General features: G+C 46.4%; 1 protein-coding gene across 1 annotated transcript; it reads left to right on the top strand.

The window, feature by feature from the left end:
• Positions 1-14,934: 14,934 nt before the first annotated feature.
• Positions 14,935-16,010, top strand: LOC119386334 (uncharacterized). The gene is made up of 2 exons (XM_037653660.2): positions 14,935-15,083; positions 15,364-16,010. Exon 2 carries the CDS (start codon positions 15,481-15,483, stop codon positions 15,973-15,975), a length of 495 nt encoding a protein of 164 aa, XP_037509588.1. The 5' UTR covers positions 14,935-15,083; positions 15,364-15,480; the 3' UTR covers positions 15,976-16,010.
• Positions 16,011-16,317: the final 307 nt, after the last annotated feature.

Genomic DNA, 16,317 nt, shown 5'->3' with positions numbered 1-16,317 from the left:
AGTGCGCAGACACAGTATTTTATTTACACCTATGACATCACAAAACGTACATGGAATTGGTGATAATAAAGACATGTGAACTTCCGTTGCATCGCTGTTCGTTGCACCTATGATGGCAAGCAACAGCCGGTGGACAGCAGAGTAGGATATCTATATAAATGTTATCCGGCTCTCGAAACCTCAGGCGATCAGGAAATCAAGGGTACCTCCAATTTTTGCAGCAGGCATCAAATCCGTGTTAGTACAAAGGCGTGTTTGACGTCCGGTTTGTCTTCAAATGGAACGTGAATAATGTCGCTGTAATGCGAACCAGTGCAACCCTCCCAAATATAGCGCTAGCAGCCAATCATGCGACACAGCACATCCGTGCTCTGTCGTATAATTGTCGGGGTTTTGGGACGCAAAACCTCGACAATTATTATAATTATCAAAATAGCAAGCAAGCCTAAAGAATAGCCATTGTTTCGAAGCTTTTCGATGGCCGGTGCGTGCGTCGTTGGGGGGAGGGGGTATGTGAGCGATAGAAGACAGGGAAAAGAGGAAAGGAGTAGCCACCTTCTCGAGAAATGAGTACTCGCACACACACACACACACACACACACACACACACACACACACACACACACACACACACACACACACACACACACACACACACACACACACACACACACACACACACACCACACACACACACACACACACACACACACACACACACACACACACACACACACACACACACACACACACACACACACACACACACACACACACACACACACACACACACACACACACACACACACACACACACACAAGCACACACACAAGCACACGCACGCGCGCTCATTTTTAGCGTAATTTAGTATGAAATTCTACGCACCAGCCGCCACATGATTTCAAAAGAGGCGCGTTCATGCGCTCGCGCTACCTACTGGCACAATGACAAATGTCTGTTTTATCAAGTTTTCGCTAGATGGCGCCAGCATGCGCGCGCTTGATCTAAGCGAGTGGCACGCGTTCGAGACCAGTACTGCGGCCGTGGTGCAAACTCCGTCAATTTATTGGAGTGGGCAAATATGCGAAATTTCGAATAATATTTTAAAAATTTCAAAATTCGATGAAAAAAATGTATCATTCCGAATTACCGAATATACGCTGACTTCGCCTATCAGGAATAACAATGACCAATGAAGCCTCGAGGGTGAACGATGGAATGACAAGTGTGCGAGTCTGTTGGTGGCTTTACAAAGGCGCCAGTCCCTAAGCGAACGCAAGGGGCAGATGCTTTCCGATAATGTCCAATTGCTTAATGATTTCCAGCAATTAAGCAAGAGTGGCTCTCTTTTGCTGTTGCTGGCGGCTCTACGGTGCTGAGGTACTCCATTTCTCTCCTTCTCTCCACTGCACGCTCGTCTCGTGACGTGCTTCACAGTTGGAATTTTTAAAGGGGTCCATTTCTACATTAGCCTCATTTTTAATTGCGTAAGCATTTACATGCCAACTGAACGAGAAAACTGTCCGTCTGTCCCTCTGCATGCAACACGACCGTCGCTATAAAAAAATAAATGTAAAACACAAAATAAACATTCTTGGCGGTGCTGTAGTGTTGGAACGCAGGCCCCCATGCTATGAAGGCTAGTTCCTTTATCACTTGGCTATACACCCATGCTTGGATAACGCAAATATATATATCGGAAGCGCACGAATGCAGTGTACCCCCGATACAAAGAGAAATGTAAAGAGGAGAGCATTTGCTGTCAAGGCTTCGTTGAAATATTTTGTGACGGTGGTACGAAAGCCCTCTGACAACGTGTAATGTCGACATCGAGCATTGCACATGACATATGCATGTGCGGTTGGTCAGTAGGCGGTACGATGCCGGCGACTCGTTCGTGTATAACCTGACGGATCTCGGGTGTCGAAGCGACTCGGACGCTTGGGCGGCTGGCAGAAGAGACAATTGGCGTGTTACCTTTTCTCGAACAAATTGCTTGATTTGGTCGAGGAACGATGAGTCGGAAGAAGCAGCACAGGAGCTGTTGGGTAGAGCCGAAAGCGCGCCATCTGGTATCAGAGCTCGGCGCGCAGAGAGCCGCTGTTTGCGCTATTCTCCGTAGCCCTGGCAAATAGCGATGACTAGAGGCCGGATTTTTAGGCATTAAAGAAGCGCGTTTTAGGTGCCAAAAATAGGCAGGCAATACGACGTTTTAGGCCGCCAATAGTGTAAATATAGGCACAATAAATTCTTACATAAATGCAAATAATTTCAAAGGAAGACCTGCGCGTCGTATATTCGCGACAGGAAAAGAAGATATCTTATTGTTTAAGGTCCTTTGTCAAAATGTCCTTTGTCACGCACGCTTTGCAGAACACGGTCTCTCCCCTTGTTCTGTAGCATGGTGAGTCAAGTGTCCACTGAAGAATCAACACACACCTCTGTGCCTTTTTTTTCGGCATATGTGTGAACGATAGAGCAGGAGCAGACATCCAGATCGCTAAAAGAGCAGAAGGAGGGGATTATTTCCATTGGCCAGGTAGAATAGCCTAGAACCAGTTTCTCCCCTGGCGGTGAACACTTTAACCCTTTCCCCACTGAATTTCTTGGCCAAAAGCGATACAAAAATATGGACTTTTTTTCTTCGCCGATTTGATTCTAAGTGTCTTGAAACAAGTAAAAAACTATTTAAAGGTGCTTTATTCGCAAGGTACAAGCAAAAAAATATTTTTTTTTAATATGCAGAGGATTGGCTTCATTGCACTACACCACGGAAATTGCCCTCACCTCTCCCGTCTTCGGTGCATAAAATGTCTCTGAAATAAAAAAAAAATGCGCAGTAACAAGAGAGCCCTTGAAAGAAAGCCTTGGGCGCGTCGGTGGCGGTTTGTTTACGTCTATCGGCGTCTACTGCCGATACGTTGGGACGCGGTCTTCGTCCGAATCCGATCATTTAGAAAACAAATGTGCTGCTCAGTGCAGTCGCTGCTTCTCTCGCAGGAAAACTGAAATTATTCATGCCACAAAACCTCGGTGAAAAGGCGCTTACTTCCTTCTTTTTTAAAAAAAAGAAAAAGCTGCTGCCGGCACGCGCGGCCCAGAGGAGGACGCCGTTTTCTATACCAATAAATTCTAAGCGCACATACAGTTGAGGACAAAGAACACGTATGACCCACAGGCGCTGTGTGTCATACGTGTTCTTTGTCCTCGTCTGTTTGTGCGCTTAGAATTTATTGGTCATGTCATACCAACACGCCCAAACCGCCACAATTGTGAGCCGTTTTCTAATTCCGGTTATCAGAATCCAGTTCTTTTTCGACCGCGCGTTTTTAAAATTTTTTAACTGCGCCATCTGTTGAAGCCGAACAGAACTCAGCAAAATGAATCAGGATAGCTTAATTTCGCTGCCCGCAAACGCTTCTTTCAGTGTGGACGAGCCCAGCTCGTCTTTGGTTGGAGCGGTACAAACTTTCTGAACAATCTCGGCTCGTCTTCGGTAGGGAAAAGGTTAAAAAGTAAATTACAAACTAAACAACAGCTGCGTACACCTCACATTTTTCTTTCTTATTTTGTTCTTCACTCTCCCGTGATGGCTGTCCGCAATTTCGCATTCCCAAGCCTTCGCGCCATGTCAGCGCGGCGGCGTATGATCGCCGCTGCGTCCCATTTCACTGCTGCTAGCGGTTGTTTCCGGGAGTTGGTGGAACTAGAGGACTAGGTTGAACCCCATGAAGTTCCAAACCGTCAATGTTGCACGGTAACATGAATAACGAACTCAATGTGCACCGGGAAGCGAAACTTGAGTTAAATAGTGTTCATATAGGCGCCAGTTTTTGAAAATAGGCATTTATACACTCTCAAAAAAAAAAAAGGAGCGAGAATGGAGCAACGGGCTCCGTTCCTCCTTCGGAGCCTCGACTTTCTCCTTTGCGGACGATTTACTTGATTTACTTGTCGCGCCCTCTTGCGGCAAGCGCAAAGGGAGAAACTTTTCTCCTGAACCACGTGACTTGTGCGCGCGCGCATGCGCACGCCGAGTTAAATCGTGATTCCGTGCTGCGGAGAGCGGCTGCCCTGGCTGCCCTTTCGCGCTCACTCGGCAGCCTCAGACCAGACTATCCAGTGCTACCGATCTCGGCCAGTCGCGTGCAATTACTTGTGCCTAGGATTGATGCGAACAACACACGAGTGACGTTCATTGTTTTTGTTCTATGTGTTGAGTAACGTGTGTGGCGTTTTTTTTTTCCTTTGTTTATAGGCTCGGCGTGTGCGCGATGCGCCGCATACTTCCGTGTGTCTCGTGTTGTTTGTATACGTTTGCACACGATCTGCTTGTCATAAATACAGTAAGTCCCGCTTCACAAAACAGTCTTGTTTTAATGAACACCTTAGACTTTACACCAATAATTCAATTTTTTTCGGCGTTAACATACTTGGCTAGAGCACGCGTTTTTAGTTTTACACAGCACTTATAGCACTTATCAATACAACAAGCAATATAAAGAAGCATGAAGGTTAATTTTTACATTTTAGCAAACGTGATACCACTGGACAGTGCATGCGTGAAAGTACGATAACATATAATTGCTGGAGTTTGACGTGTCGAAACCACCGTATGATTATGAGGCACGCCGTAGTGTGGGACTACGGATTAATTTCGATCAACTGGGGTTCTTTAACGTGCACCCAAACATAAGCACATGGGTGTCCTTTGCCTTTCGCCCCCATTGAAATGTGGCCGCCGTGGCCGCATTTTAACGTTAACCTGCATCATAATTGCACATATCTGAAAAATAAGTCAATGACTTCCGTCAATTAAGCCAAAATTCTCAATCACATGCGTTTTGGAATACGCATGCCACCACTGAGAATTAGGACGGACTTATGCACGCGTGCAGTATGTATATATCGATCTCAGGATTTTGCTTTGGCGTGTGAAACTCAACACAAAATGCGCTTCTAATGACAGCTGTGCACAGTAGGTAATCACTAACACTCTCACTCACCTTTGTGAAAAGAGTATTCCGAATCCAACGCAAGACTAACCACCGCCACAACGACAACTACACAGTTATAATAATATCTGGGGTTTAACGTCCCAAAACCATGATATGATTATGAGAGACGCCGTAGTGGAGGGCTCCGGAAATTTTGACCACCTGGGGTTCTTTAACGTGCACCTAAATCTAAGCACACGGGCCTCAAACATTTTCGCCTCCACCGAAAATGCAGCCGCCGCGGCCGGGATTCGATCCCGCGACCTTCGGGTCAGCAGTCGAGTGCCATAACCACTAGACCACCGTGGCGGGGCGACAACTACACAGTTGTCGCACAATGACCGAAATTTCACACGCCAGGCGAATACCGTGACGTAACAGTAGCAGAGCAGCATGTAGGTACAGCGTACTGAAATATTACAGTACACGTAGTATTGGTAGCGTTCTTTTCCATAAATCGCGCGGTGTAGCGCCAGTTTCTCTACTCAAGTAATCGAGCTGCCGCGACGCCAAGAGCCACTGACATCGCTCTCGAAAGACCACCGTCCGGAGGCCATCTTGTCTTGTTTCTTCGCACGACCCGCGTTGTAACGTACGTATACACAAATGAGACGGCCGTACCGCATCAGAAGCATTGTCACTGAAGGGCTAGCAGTTGAACGAAGCCATGGCCCATCGTCATACTTATGGTCAACGCATAAATAGAATGTGAACAGATGTCAACGCCAAACCACTCAACGAAGTCGACGCGACGAAGGCGACGGAATCTGAACGGCATGTTGCCGATGTTGCGCCCTCCCACAGTAACTATTGAAAATAAAGAAATCAGAGAGAGAAATTTCATCTGTGGCCGCTGTCGGAAGATGGCGCTACTTCAAAATGTCGTCGGAATGGTATGAACGGTTCTCGATATGGTCGTTTTCGCACTAAATTAATCAGCTCTTTGTAATTATATTGTTCATTATCATGCGGCTTTAGATTAACTAGTGCGCTTGGCTAAGCCATAGCTACTATTTAATAATGTCGGCGTATATTGTGACGCAGCCATGAAATCGTAAAGAGTTGAAGAAAAATGACGCATCTTTGTGCCACCATGGTCCACTGTAATTCAGTGACTATATAAGGGCCAGCGCTTCATAGAGGGGTATGTGTAAACGTCTGTACGTATGCGTCTGTGGTGAATTGTTCGTGTTGTCGGTTTTATACATGCGAATGAATTGTGTATGTATTGAATTCAGTGTGCGTACTGTGTGTCTGTCTAGTGAACGTGTGCGTAATAATAAAAGCTATATCAACTTTCCGGTGTCCTTGAGTAATCCATGAATGGGCTTACCTCCTCGAAATGCCGTGTGCAGTATCAACGTACGCCGCCTCATGACATGACAAGAACTTTATTGGAGACCTGAGGAACTCGAATCTGGGGAGCCGGAGGCCCCCAGATCAAGTTGGTGGCTCCGCCCACGTTGGGACTGGAAGTCCAAGTTCCGTCGCGATGTCGGTGCACCAAATGCGGCCATAACTCATGCTCTTTCGACCACATGCTCTGGCTGTGCCCAACCCTTACTGCCTCTCCACCCTTCTCGAAGGATCAATGGGAGGAATCCCTGAAGAGTAGTGATCTCCACACCCTACGCCTCCCCAATCACAACTTTTTTTTTAGTATTGTTTAATCCCTCTAGATGGCGCCAGCTACCACCTACTTCGCGGCCCCGGCGCTCTCACAGCTCCACCTACTTATATGAAGTTGAACATCTATCTATCGAAACTTTGCTCTGCTGCGCCGGGATTGTTTTGACGCTACAGAATGTACATTTTGGAGGCACAAACGCGTGGATAACGTCGCTACACCGTGTGACGCTTCGACAAATAAAGACAGCAAGCCTAACGTGCAGTCTCCGGGTGAGAGCCCCTTTGCAGTATCCGTCTCTTTTAAAGGGAACGCCGTCTCGCTGGCCGAGCGAAACGTACGAGTTCCGCCGTTCCGTTTCGCGAGGTTTTCATCACTACAGGTTTGTCTGCTTGATTTTATTGTCATAGCGTTCGATATTAAGCTCAGCGGGACCGTTTTTTGTGATTGCCAGTGCCGCATACTCTTTATCAGTCGAGAATCGATGCACTCGCTAGGCCTAAATCTATTGCTCACTTCACTGGCTTGGCGTCAGCCATCTTGATTTTGACGGTTTCTCCTTTGAAAAGGGACGAACGGTTTCTCCATTTGAAGACGAACATTGGGGACATCGCCGTTTCTCCCTTAAAGGAGAGAGGGTCACTCCATTTTTTTAAGAGTGTAGGCCCTTATAGGCATATAAGCACGAACGCCAAAAATAGGCATTTATAGGCACTATGAAAACATTATAAAAGGCCTCTTTAGCCTTTAATTCGTGCTCATATATCAAAATGGCGCGATAGGAGCGTAAGGAACGAAATAGGCATTTGCCTAAAATCCGGTCTCTAGTAATGACTTCGTTAAACGTCAGACGGTTTTTGGAAAGAGCATTTGGAAGGCGTCGAGCCCTATGTCTTTCCTGATGTTCTTTATCTTCTTGTGTTCGGTCATGTTGTGGTTAATGTACCGGCAAAGGTCAACTACATCTTTTATGTAGCTGGTGAAGTTTTCACCTTTTAGTTGAGCACGACTGCGTAGCTGTTGCTCGACCCGAAGCTTGAGGACGGCCGGCCGACCGAATACTTCTTGGAGTGTAGCTTTGAATTCCGTCCAGGTGGAAAGCTCTGATTCATGGTTGTGGAACCAAGCACTGGGGACTCCGGAGGGGTAGAACCTGACGAAGCTGAGATTATCGGTGTCATTCCATTTATTAGAGATACTCACTTTTTAGTACAACGACGACCATTTGTGCCCGTCTTAATCTTCAGCTCCACTGAAGACGGGAGGACCTCGTTGGCGTGGCGCACTTGAACAGACGACTGCAGGCGACGCCTGGGGAGGATTGCTCTGCCCAGCGTCCTCAGGCACGGAAGGGACAGTCCGGTTTCAGAGTTCCAGGTCTGGAAATACCTGGCACCTCCACCAAACGCCAAGAGGCGTTCTAGGTGACCAAGTCCTCAGATGGTAGAGCCGAGCAGCGAGGAGTGACACACGGGACAGCATCGGAACAAAGCTTTATGACCAACCCGTTGTCGTTCTCTTCTTCCACGTAGTATTATCCCTGCCCAGTGATTTCCAATACGTACATATCAGGAAATTTCGACTTTGCGAAATTTAGTACCGAACACGCGTTTCGATGATCGTGGGTTGGGTCTTCTGTTGGACCGTTCCAGACGCTGACGAACGCTATAAAAAAAAAAAAACACGCCATGCCGACGCCCAGGAAAACGAAATTCCAGGGAACGCCGCGGCTATAATACACTTTCCTACTGTATAAAACACTACTCTCACGCATCACCGTGACAACTCGCGAAGGAGATTTTGCATCGCAGATTTTTGCGCAAACGCCATAATCAACTCCTTACAAAAATCGGGAAATATTTATATGTCATTTTATTCGAAAATTCTACTGTAGCAGAAAGACCTCAGAACTTACTTTTTTTAAAACTTCGCGTAGAGAAAAAGCACTTCGATTTGCACCCTACGTAAGTTTGCCATAATACGCTGCTTTATTTTAGACATTTTTTAAGATTTTTAAGACAGCTTTTAAGATTTTACAATCCTTCATGTTATAAAGCATAGCACTATCGAAACGCACACAGGAAAAGCACCGTTCCTGAGAGTTTTGTCTCGTCCCTGCGTCTCGCTCGTTATTTGGTTAACAGTAGCGCGTCCCATAAGGTGAAATAGATAAAACGACGGACGAGAGGAAAATGCACTAAAACAGTGCATCAGCACGAACTGCTAAACATAGCACCCCACCAATCACGAGAACGAATACTTGCATAAATAGTGTTAGGTAGTAAGGCTATAATTCTACGTGTCCTATCGAAACACGGCATCTGAATGCCCGCATGCCACACCAAATATAAATTCTTAATGTCCAAGTAGGAATACCACCGCATGCCACCGGGCGTATACTCATAATGCGAGATATCGAGTAAATTCATCCCAAAGGCGTTTTCATAGACAACGGCACGAAGAAACTCGCTCGCATATGCCCGCTCCACATCGGCTCTCGCGGTAACTATTCTCTATATGTGCATGAAAATGCCATGATGCTAAGATTGCGTAAATACGCCATCTTAATGAAGAGGTGTTCGGCCGCAGTATCTGTTTGTCTTTTACACAGATAGCGCATTCCGTAACGTATACATATAAGAGCCATATTATACCTATTTTAGAGCAGTACAGTTGGAAAGAGACGCTCTTTATTGGAGATACATATTTTTGCCGGCTTGCATATAACCGATGAAACGCTAGTCTGTATATGGAATGGGAATAGGATTAAAATATTCCAGAAGATAGGAGAAAATAATAGTGAAAAGAAACAATATAAACAAATGTGAAATACGCGAGTGAACCTGATACTAATATTTACAACTGTCAGGTAAGTTTTGGCTTTTCTATGGGAAATCAAGTCAATTCAAGTGAAGTATATTAAATAGTTCATTTGAGTTACATGGTTAGCGTACTACAGCAGGAGGTCCCAAAGTTTCAGAGAAACTGACAGGGGGACCTCCGGCTACTTGAATGGGGTAATTACAGAAAAAAAACAGCAATGGTGTACAGATGTGTGAGTTGTAGTGAATAAGCTTGATTAACAATAAAAATACGATCAATACATAACATAATGGTAATACTCACTATTGAAAAAAAAAATAACACGAAAATAATCAAAAACGAATGATGAAACAAGAATCACAAAAAAAAAACGCCAGGCCTGCGCTGAAACCGCAGCACAGTCACAGCGAAAGCTGGAAGAGCGGCGTTTCAAGAGCCCGTTGTAAGCTCTCTTGGGGCTACAATACAAGTACACTAGAAAGGTACCCACTACGCCATAAATAAAATTTTCGTGAAGTTGGGAAGCGCCTACTAAGCCATTATTCGTCATTCTGCGGAGAAGCGAGGCACCAGCTACACGTCTGTAAGGGATTATGTGCACTTTTGTTGACGCGACGACTGATGACGATGAAGAATTACGGCTCAGCCCTTTGTAATGGGTTGGAAGCTTTAAACGGCCCACCAGTTATGTAATTTGCACTGGGTGACGCCCGGTCGCTATTTCCCTCTGCCGTCATGCTGTATAACATACGCTGACGTGGGAGAGAGACGGGGGAGGGGTGCGAAGAACTTTACTGAGACCCCGAGGAAATGGATCATGCGCTTATGGGCTTCCTTGGCAACCAATACAAGTGCACTTGCGAGGAACCCACTACGCTATAAATCATTGTAATTTTTGAGAGGTAGGGCAGCAGGCACTGTGCCATTTTTCGTCATTCTACGGAGAGCCATGCTATCTGCTAAACGCATGCAAGGCATTATGCGCACTTTGTTGATGCTGTGCCTGATGACGACGAAGAATTATGGCAGAGACCTTTGTAATGGGTTGGAAGCAATCAACAACCTACTCGTTGCGCAATTCGCATTGTGTGACGCCTGGTTATAGAATTCGCGTTGTGCGACGCTTGGTGCTTATTTTATTCTTCTACCACGCTATATTGCATATGCTAATGTGGTTCGTTCCCGACACGTAGCCTGTATAGGACCTTTTTGCAAAGCAGTTTCAACCACCGGCATGGCTCAGAGGTTGAATACTGGGCTCACACGCAGAGGGCCCAGGTTCGAACCTCGTTAACATCCTGGAATTTTTTCTTATTTCGTTTTTTTTCTTATTTCGAGCGATACTGGTTACGGACACCGGCGGCGGCGGCGGCGGCGGCGGACAACTACGGCGCCAAAAACGGCCGGTGAAATGATCTCATAACAGCTTTCGCTGTAAAAGCAATATTAACGAACAGCTCTACATGACAAATACAAATCGTTTCGTTGTCACTGTTATCAGTTATACGAAAGCAAACTTGAACAATAGAATAGCACAGAAATGTTGAAAGCTGTTAACAGTTAATTACACAATTCAGATGAGTGGATTAATTCCCGAACAAAATATTTCTTGCTGCGCGAGGTGAAAATATGAATGTTGTGCGATGATTTTTATTCGAAAGGCAATGAATTCCAAATGGTTATGCTAGTAAATAAGGTTGAGAACTTGTCGTAGTTTGTCCTTACGGCCGGCAAAAGAAGATTATTGCAATGGGAAAACCGGGTGAAATTGCTATTAGTTAAGTGACGATGATAAATGCATGCAATAAAAATGTACCGTGTGATGAGCCTAAAGGCGTCTATGGACAGTCTATGACAAAATAATTGTCTCAATGGGAGTATGTTAAGCTTAGGAAACAACGAGCTACAGGAGAAATAAAATAGGTTGAAAGTCATTAGTCGAAGTGCTTGATTCTGAAGTCGCTGCAAACGTTCGATCTGCGTGAAATATGTGTTGGCCCAAGATGATACACAATACGAAATATGGCTATGAATCTAGGCAAAGTACAAAAAACGTATGAGGTGAGGCGGAAAATAAGTTCGTCTCTTGATGATAGCGTGGATGCCGAATGCAACCTTTTTAACGAGTGATGCGGCATGTTTATGAAATTTTAGTTCACTATCTAAGATGACGCCAAGAAACCGCGTTTCATTGCAAATGTTTATGACGTCATTACCGATGTGAAGGGAAGGTTGTATGTCAAGTGAAACGTGTTGTGTGTCAAGTGAAATGGAAGGTTGTATGCCATGTGAAAATAGTCCATCATTAAAGCTTTCCTATTAGGCCAATTTCTGACAGGTAAGAGGTAGTAGGTATGCAAGTTATCTGTGCATACTGGTAGCTGCGGATTGGGAACAAACTGAAGAAAAAAAAGTCACAGTTTCACCGCTAGGGCGAAGCAATGAATGCGGTAGCAACAAATTGTAGTGTTATACGAAGTAGGCTGGCAGCTAACTGTTTTGTATCCGATGTAGCGTAACTACAAAACACTGGTGTAAGAGAATACGGCCGCTCCGGGGAGAGATTCCGCATAGTGACCTCGCGTTGGGAGCGCAGCACGTAGAAGGGTATACGAGCCGCTCGCGGTGATGGCTGTCGAGATAGCGCGCGCGACCACGCCCTTAGATTCAGAGTTGCTGCTCGCGCCATAGCACCCCCCGCCCCTCGCGTCTTTTCATGCTTTTTAAAGACGGGCGGGGCGTTTCCTGTCTGCTTCGCCGGCAGGCCTCCCGAGCGGGGTGATGTTATCGCATGCAACCTCCGAGCGACGGAAATGGGCCGGCTCGTTTGATCTCTGCTTCGGCCGCGTTCGTCGCCCCCGCTCGTGCGCTTTCATCCGCGGTAGAACATACGATGCGCAGGGGGATCTTATCAGTTTGGACTTCATATGGGACATGACGACAAAAACCCGTCGAGACTGTCCATATAATTGCTATCGCAATGAAAGAAAACTTTACTGATCAAGTTAAAGTGGGACCTATGTTAAGGAAATAGGGGATTAAAAAAGAGTTTAAGCCACATCCTTGCGAGGGCTCCTCTATCAAGAGCGGAATCCTTCAGTGTCTGCAGAATCCCATTTATGTTGCCTTGCTGCAGGGTTGAAGTCGTGTTCTGGCGATGACACGTTAGCATGGTAGAGGGCCTGAACAGCCCCTAGCCGATCGAAATCCCGCACGAGATGCTTCAGTGTATAGGCAGGCGCCCGTGTTGCGTGCGCGTCCGGTATACGTCGAGCTTACGGCACCATTGTTTTCTTGGGGAACTTAGCATGGCAATTTGCATCTATAGTGGATACCTGGTGTGCACGCCTTCTTTAAGGAATGCAACATCTATCTCCTTATAAACGTGAAGTTGATTTTCTTTTGGATTTAGTGTTGGGTTTAGCGGGAACATTGCCTTGCCTATTTTGCACATTGAGAACATTGCCTGCCTTGCCTATTGAGCATATCCTCAAAATCCTATAGAGAGCCGGCATGTGTGGAAAAGTGCTTTCGATATGGCGGGGATTCAGTTGAGCTTTCGTAAAGGCGCGAGCGGCACCAATACCGATGAAGCCCTAGCCTATCCTAGAATACTTAGTCCATCCGAAGGTCCACCCTATTTTGCAAGCGGAGTGAATTGAAGTTTCATCTTGTCGGTCGGAGACGCATGTCGAGGAGCACTGCCCCATTTGCGAAACGCTTCAACTAAGTCTGCGTATGTCATTCCACGCGTGTTCGGTGTTAGCGAGCCTAGCATAGCTTTATTTTACGTTAAGAAGATCTTAAAGGTCACATGTGGGCATGTACTACAGCACAAGTCTAAAGATAGCGGGATGGAAACAAATTGTGCTATTGAGGTTGAATTAACAGCAATAGGCGCCTCCAACAGGCTGGTCGACGTTTTGATAGGCGGACCTATCCGTGACGAAGGTGCCTTGCCGTTATTGGCGCGTTGGCGTTAAAGTGGGTTAGACCAAGGATAACAAGGCGCCTTTAACGAAGGTAGGTCCACCTATCGGAAAGTTGGCCAGCATGACTGAGGCGCTGATTCCGGTACACCAACCTCTGTAGCACATAGCACAAGTCTGTACTGTAACTGAATAGGAAAATTCCAAGAGGTGAACATTGCTGAATATGAAAGCAAAACATATTGTTTATTATCAAAGAAAGTTTCACTAATCAACTTTTGATCTAAGTAGATTGCAAATATTCTGCAAGATGCCCAAATTGAAGGCAGTCACTTCACATGACACATTCACTTGAAGTCAGAAAGGAAAGGAGTACTGGATCACAATTGCTTCCATCACATTGCCATTGATTACAGTTGCCAATTACTGCCTGTGGAAATTAATTGCATAATTAATAGGATGCGGTTGATCACAACTGCGTTACCTTCACCCGAATTTTCATTAAAGTTGCATAAGTACATTGAATACAGCGAGCAAGCCTGGCGCTTTGAGTGCGTTCTCCGCTGCCATTCACTGAAAACTGTTTTTTCCTAATTTTGAGTAGGACCGTCTCAATTCCCTCATACCCATAGAAAGTGACCTCATTTTCATTCGTAATCTTCACCAGCAGCGACACTGGAATCTCGCTCAGTGTGCGCGCTGGATGGAAGGGCGGTGTTATAGTGTATACAAACGCCTTGTTGGTTGGTCGTAGGTTTTAACGTGCCAAATAGGCTCAGGCTGTGAGAGACGCCGAATTACGACCACCTGGGGTTCTTTAACGTGCATTGAAATCGCACAGTACCCGGACCTCTAGTATTTTCCATAAATCAAAATGCAACCGCCGCGGCCAGGATCGAGCCCACGTCTTTCGGCTCAGCAGCCAAGCACCGTGACCACTCAACCACCGCGGCAGCACAGGCACCATACGTACAAGATTGCGATTACTCAATCGTGCAAAGTTCGCAACAGCGGCTTCGCTTATCAAACGCAGCCGTTCATTGTTGCTCAGGGTGGAAGGCGGCGGTTTTGGTAGACCCAGTGAGTAGTAGCAAAATATGGTTGATTTTTACCAGCTGAGCTGTTTAAGCCGCCGTTTCCATCTGCCGTTCTCCGTAACTGCTGCACTAACGCAGTGGCTACCAGCTGTAGATTCTCGTGGTAAACAGATATTAGTGAATCCGCTGCACATGCGTTTTCCCTGCACTAACGATTTGACGTATGCATGCAGAACAAATGCACAAAAGACTGTTTAGCCACGCAAGGCATATTACACATGAAGGTACACACTCGCCATTCGACGTCATGTCAAAGATATACACAGGCGCCTGCAAACTGCTCATGTTAGAGGCGCTATATCTCTGTTACGAATAATACCAGCCTGAACACGTCGGCGCGATTTCCGCACAATGCCTCGCGCCTTTCATAACGCACAATATTTATCTAGAACTGCCATAATCGGTGCATATTAAGGGGTTGCCACTGCAGCAGCTTCCAAGATATGGCAATTTACAAGTAGCCTGGTAAGCAAAAAAAAAAAAAAAAGAAAGTCACCAATTGCTACCGCGACGATGCTATATATAATACCACGGACGTTTCCGCTGCACACCAGTGCTGTCTGAGGCATCTGTCAACACGCGCTCTTCCGACGCCCGCTGCGTACGAAGGTAAGCTCATACAAAAATCGTATGGCGAAAGCGCACAGTCGAGAATAGGACGTAGGAATACGTTGACGTTCGAGTCGGTATTTTTATTACAGTTCTGTAAAGGTAGTGAGACGCTTCTTCCTGTCTGTCAAAAATGTCTAGGTAAGCGCTTGTGCGCTGTTACATCAGGGCTGCATAAATGGGGGACCGGATACTACGTCCGCTTGTAAAATTCATTTTCAAAGAATTTGCTTCTTGGAGGCTTCCTTCTAATCGGGTTCTTTCTTTCTGTTTTGACCAGCAAGACAGCGATCCAGTCTAGCACGAGTGCCTACGAAAGGCAGCGCAGGATCGCTGACGTCCATACTACGCAGGCGGACTTGTCAAACCACTGACAGTTGCGAACAACTTTCGCACAATGAGCGCGTCGCCGTGGATTGCAGTTACGGAACAGCTGATGGAGGAGGAAGACCAGTGTGTACCGGCCTATCGTGACTCGTCGGTGACGCCGGAGAGATACGCAGGTGCCACTCACTCGACAACACGCGAGCTGTCCAGTGGGCGCAAGCGTTACGAGCCTCCACTCTCGCTGAACTTGAGCGAGATCACGCTCATCGCTGCCGCTGCAACGCAATCCGCCGACGATGAAGATGGGAACTACTCCCTGCCTTGCCACGCAATATTCACTGAAAAATCTCATGAGGACCAACCCGGAACGCCTGACCCAGACTGTGACGACACTGGAGAGTGCGACTCGCACACCTGTAGGCGCAACATCGCTCGTTGTATCTCCGAGCGCTGCAAGCAGTTGGAACGCCGTTCCAGGCGGTGCTTCTTCAGCCCGGCCTACTTCACTGCAGGCGTCGGAATATGCTTGTTGCTGCTGTCGCTCAGGCACAGATACTGGCGCTAGGGGTCCCCAATGAGGCCGTCGTTCTATATGTCTTAGTATAACGACCCCGGCGAAAGTGTTTGAATTTCAACGCGGCGAAAGGCTGAATTTCAAGTTTTAGCCGCATTTTTAGGAGGATACACATTTATTAAGCATTTGTAAACACTTATTTAATTTCTTATTTATGTACAGCAATGGTCGCAAGTTTTGTTTCTTACCCTCTTGATGAGCCAACGAATAAAACCTTTATTTCTTGTACCGATATTGCCCATCGCTTCTGCTTTATGCTTACGTGCCCTGTACGCGCCAGCCACGCTGCGTGCCTACACGATAACAATAATCGTTATCTATCTAACGTGTCTT

This window comes from Rhipicephalus sanguineus, chromosome 1, assembly GCF_013339695.2.
Source record: "Rhipicephalus sanguineus isolate Rsan-2018 chromosome 1, BIME_Rsan_1.4, whole genome shotgun sequence".
In the NCBI taxonomy this organism is placed as follows: Eukaryota; Metazoa; Arthropoda; class Arachnida; order Ixodida; family Ixodidae; genus Rhipicephalus; species Rhipicephalus sanguineus.
The sequence above is the reverse complement of the archived record's forward strand: the minus strand, read 5'-3'. Positions and strand labels throughout refer to the sequence as shown.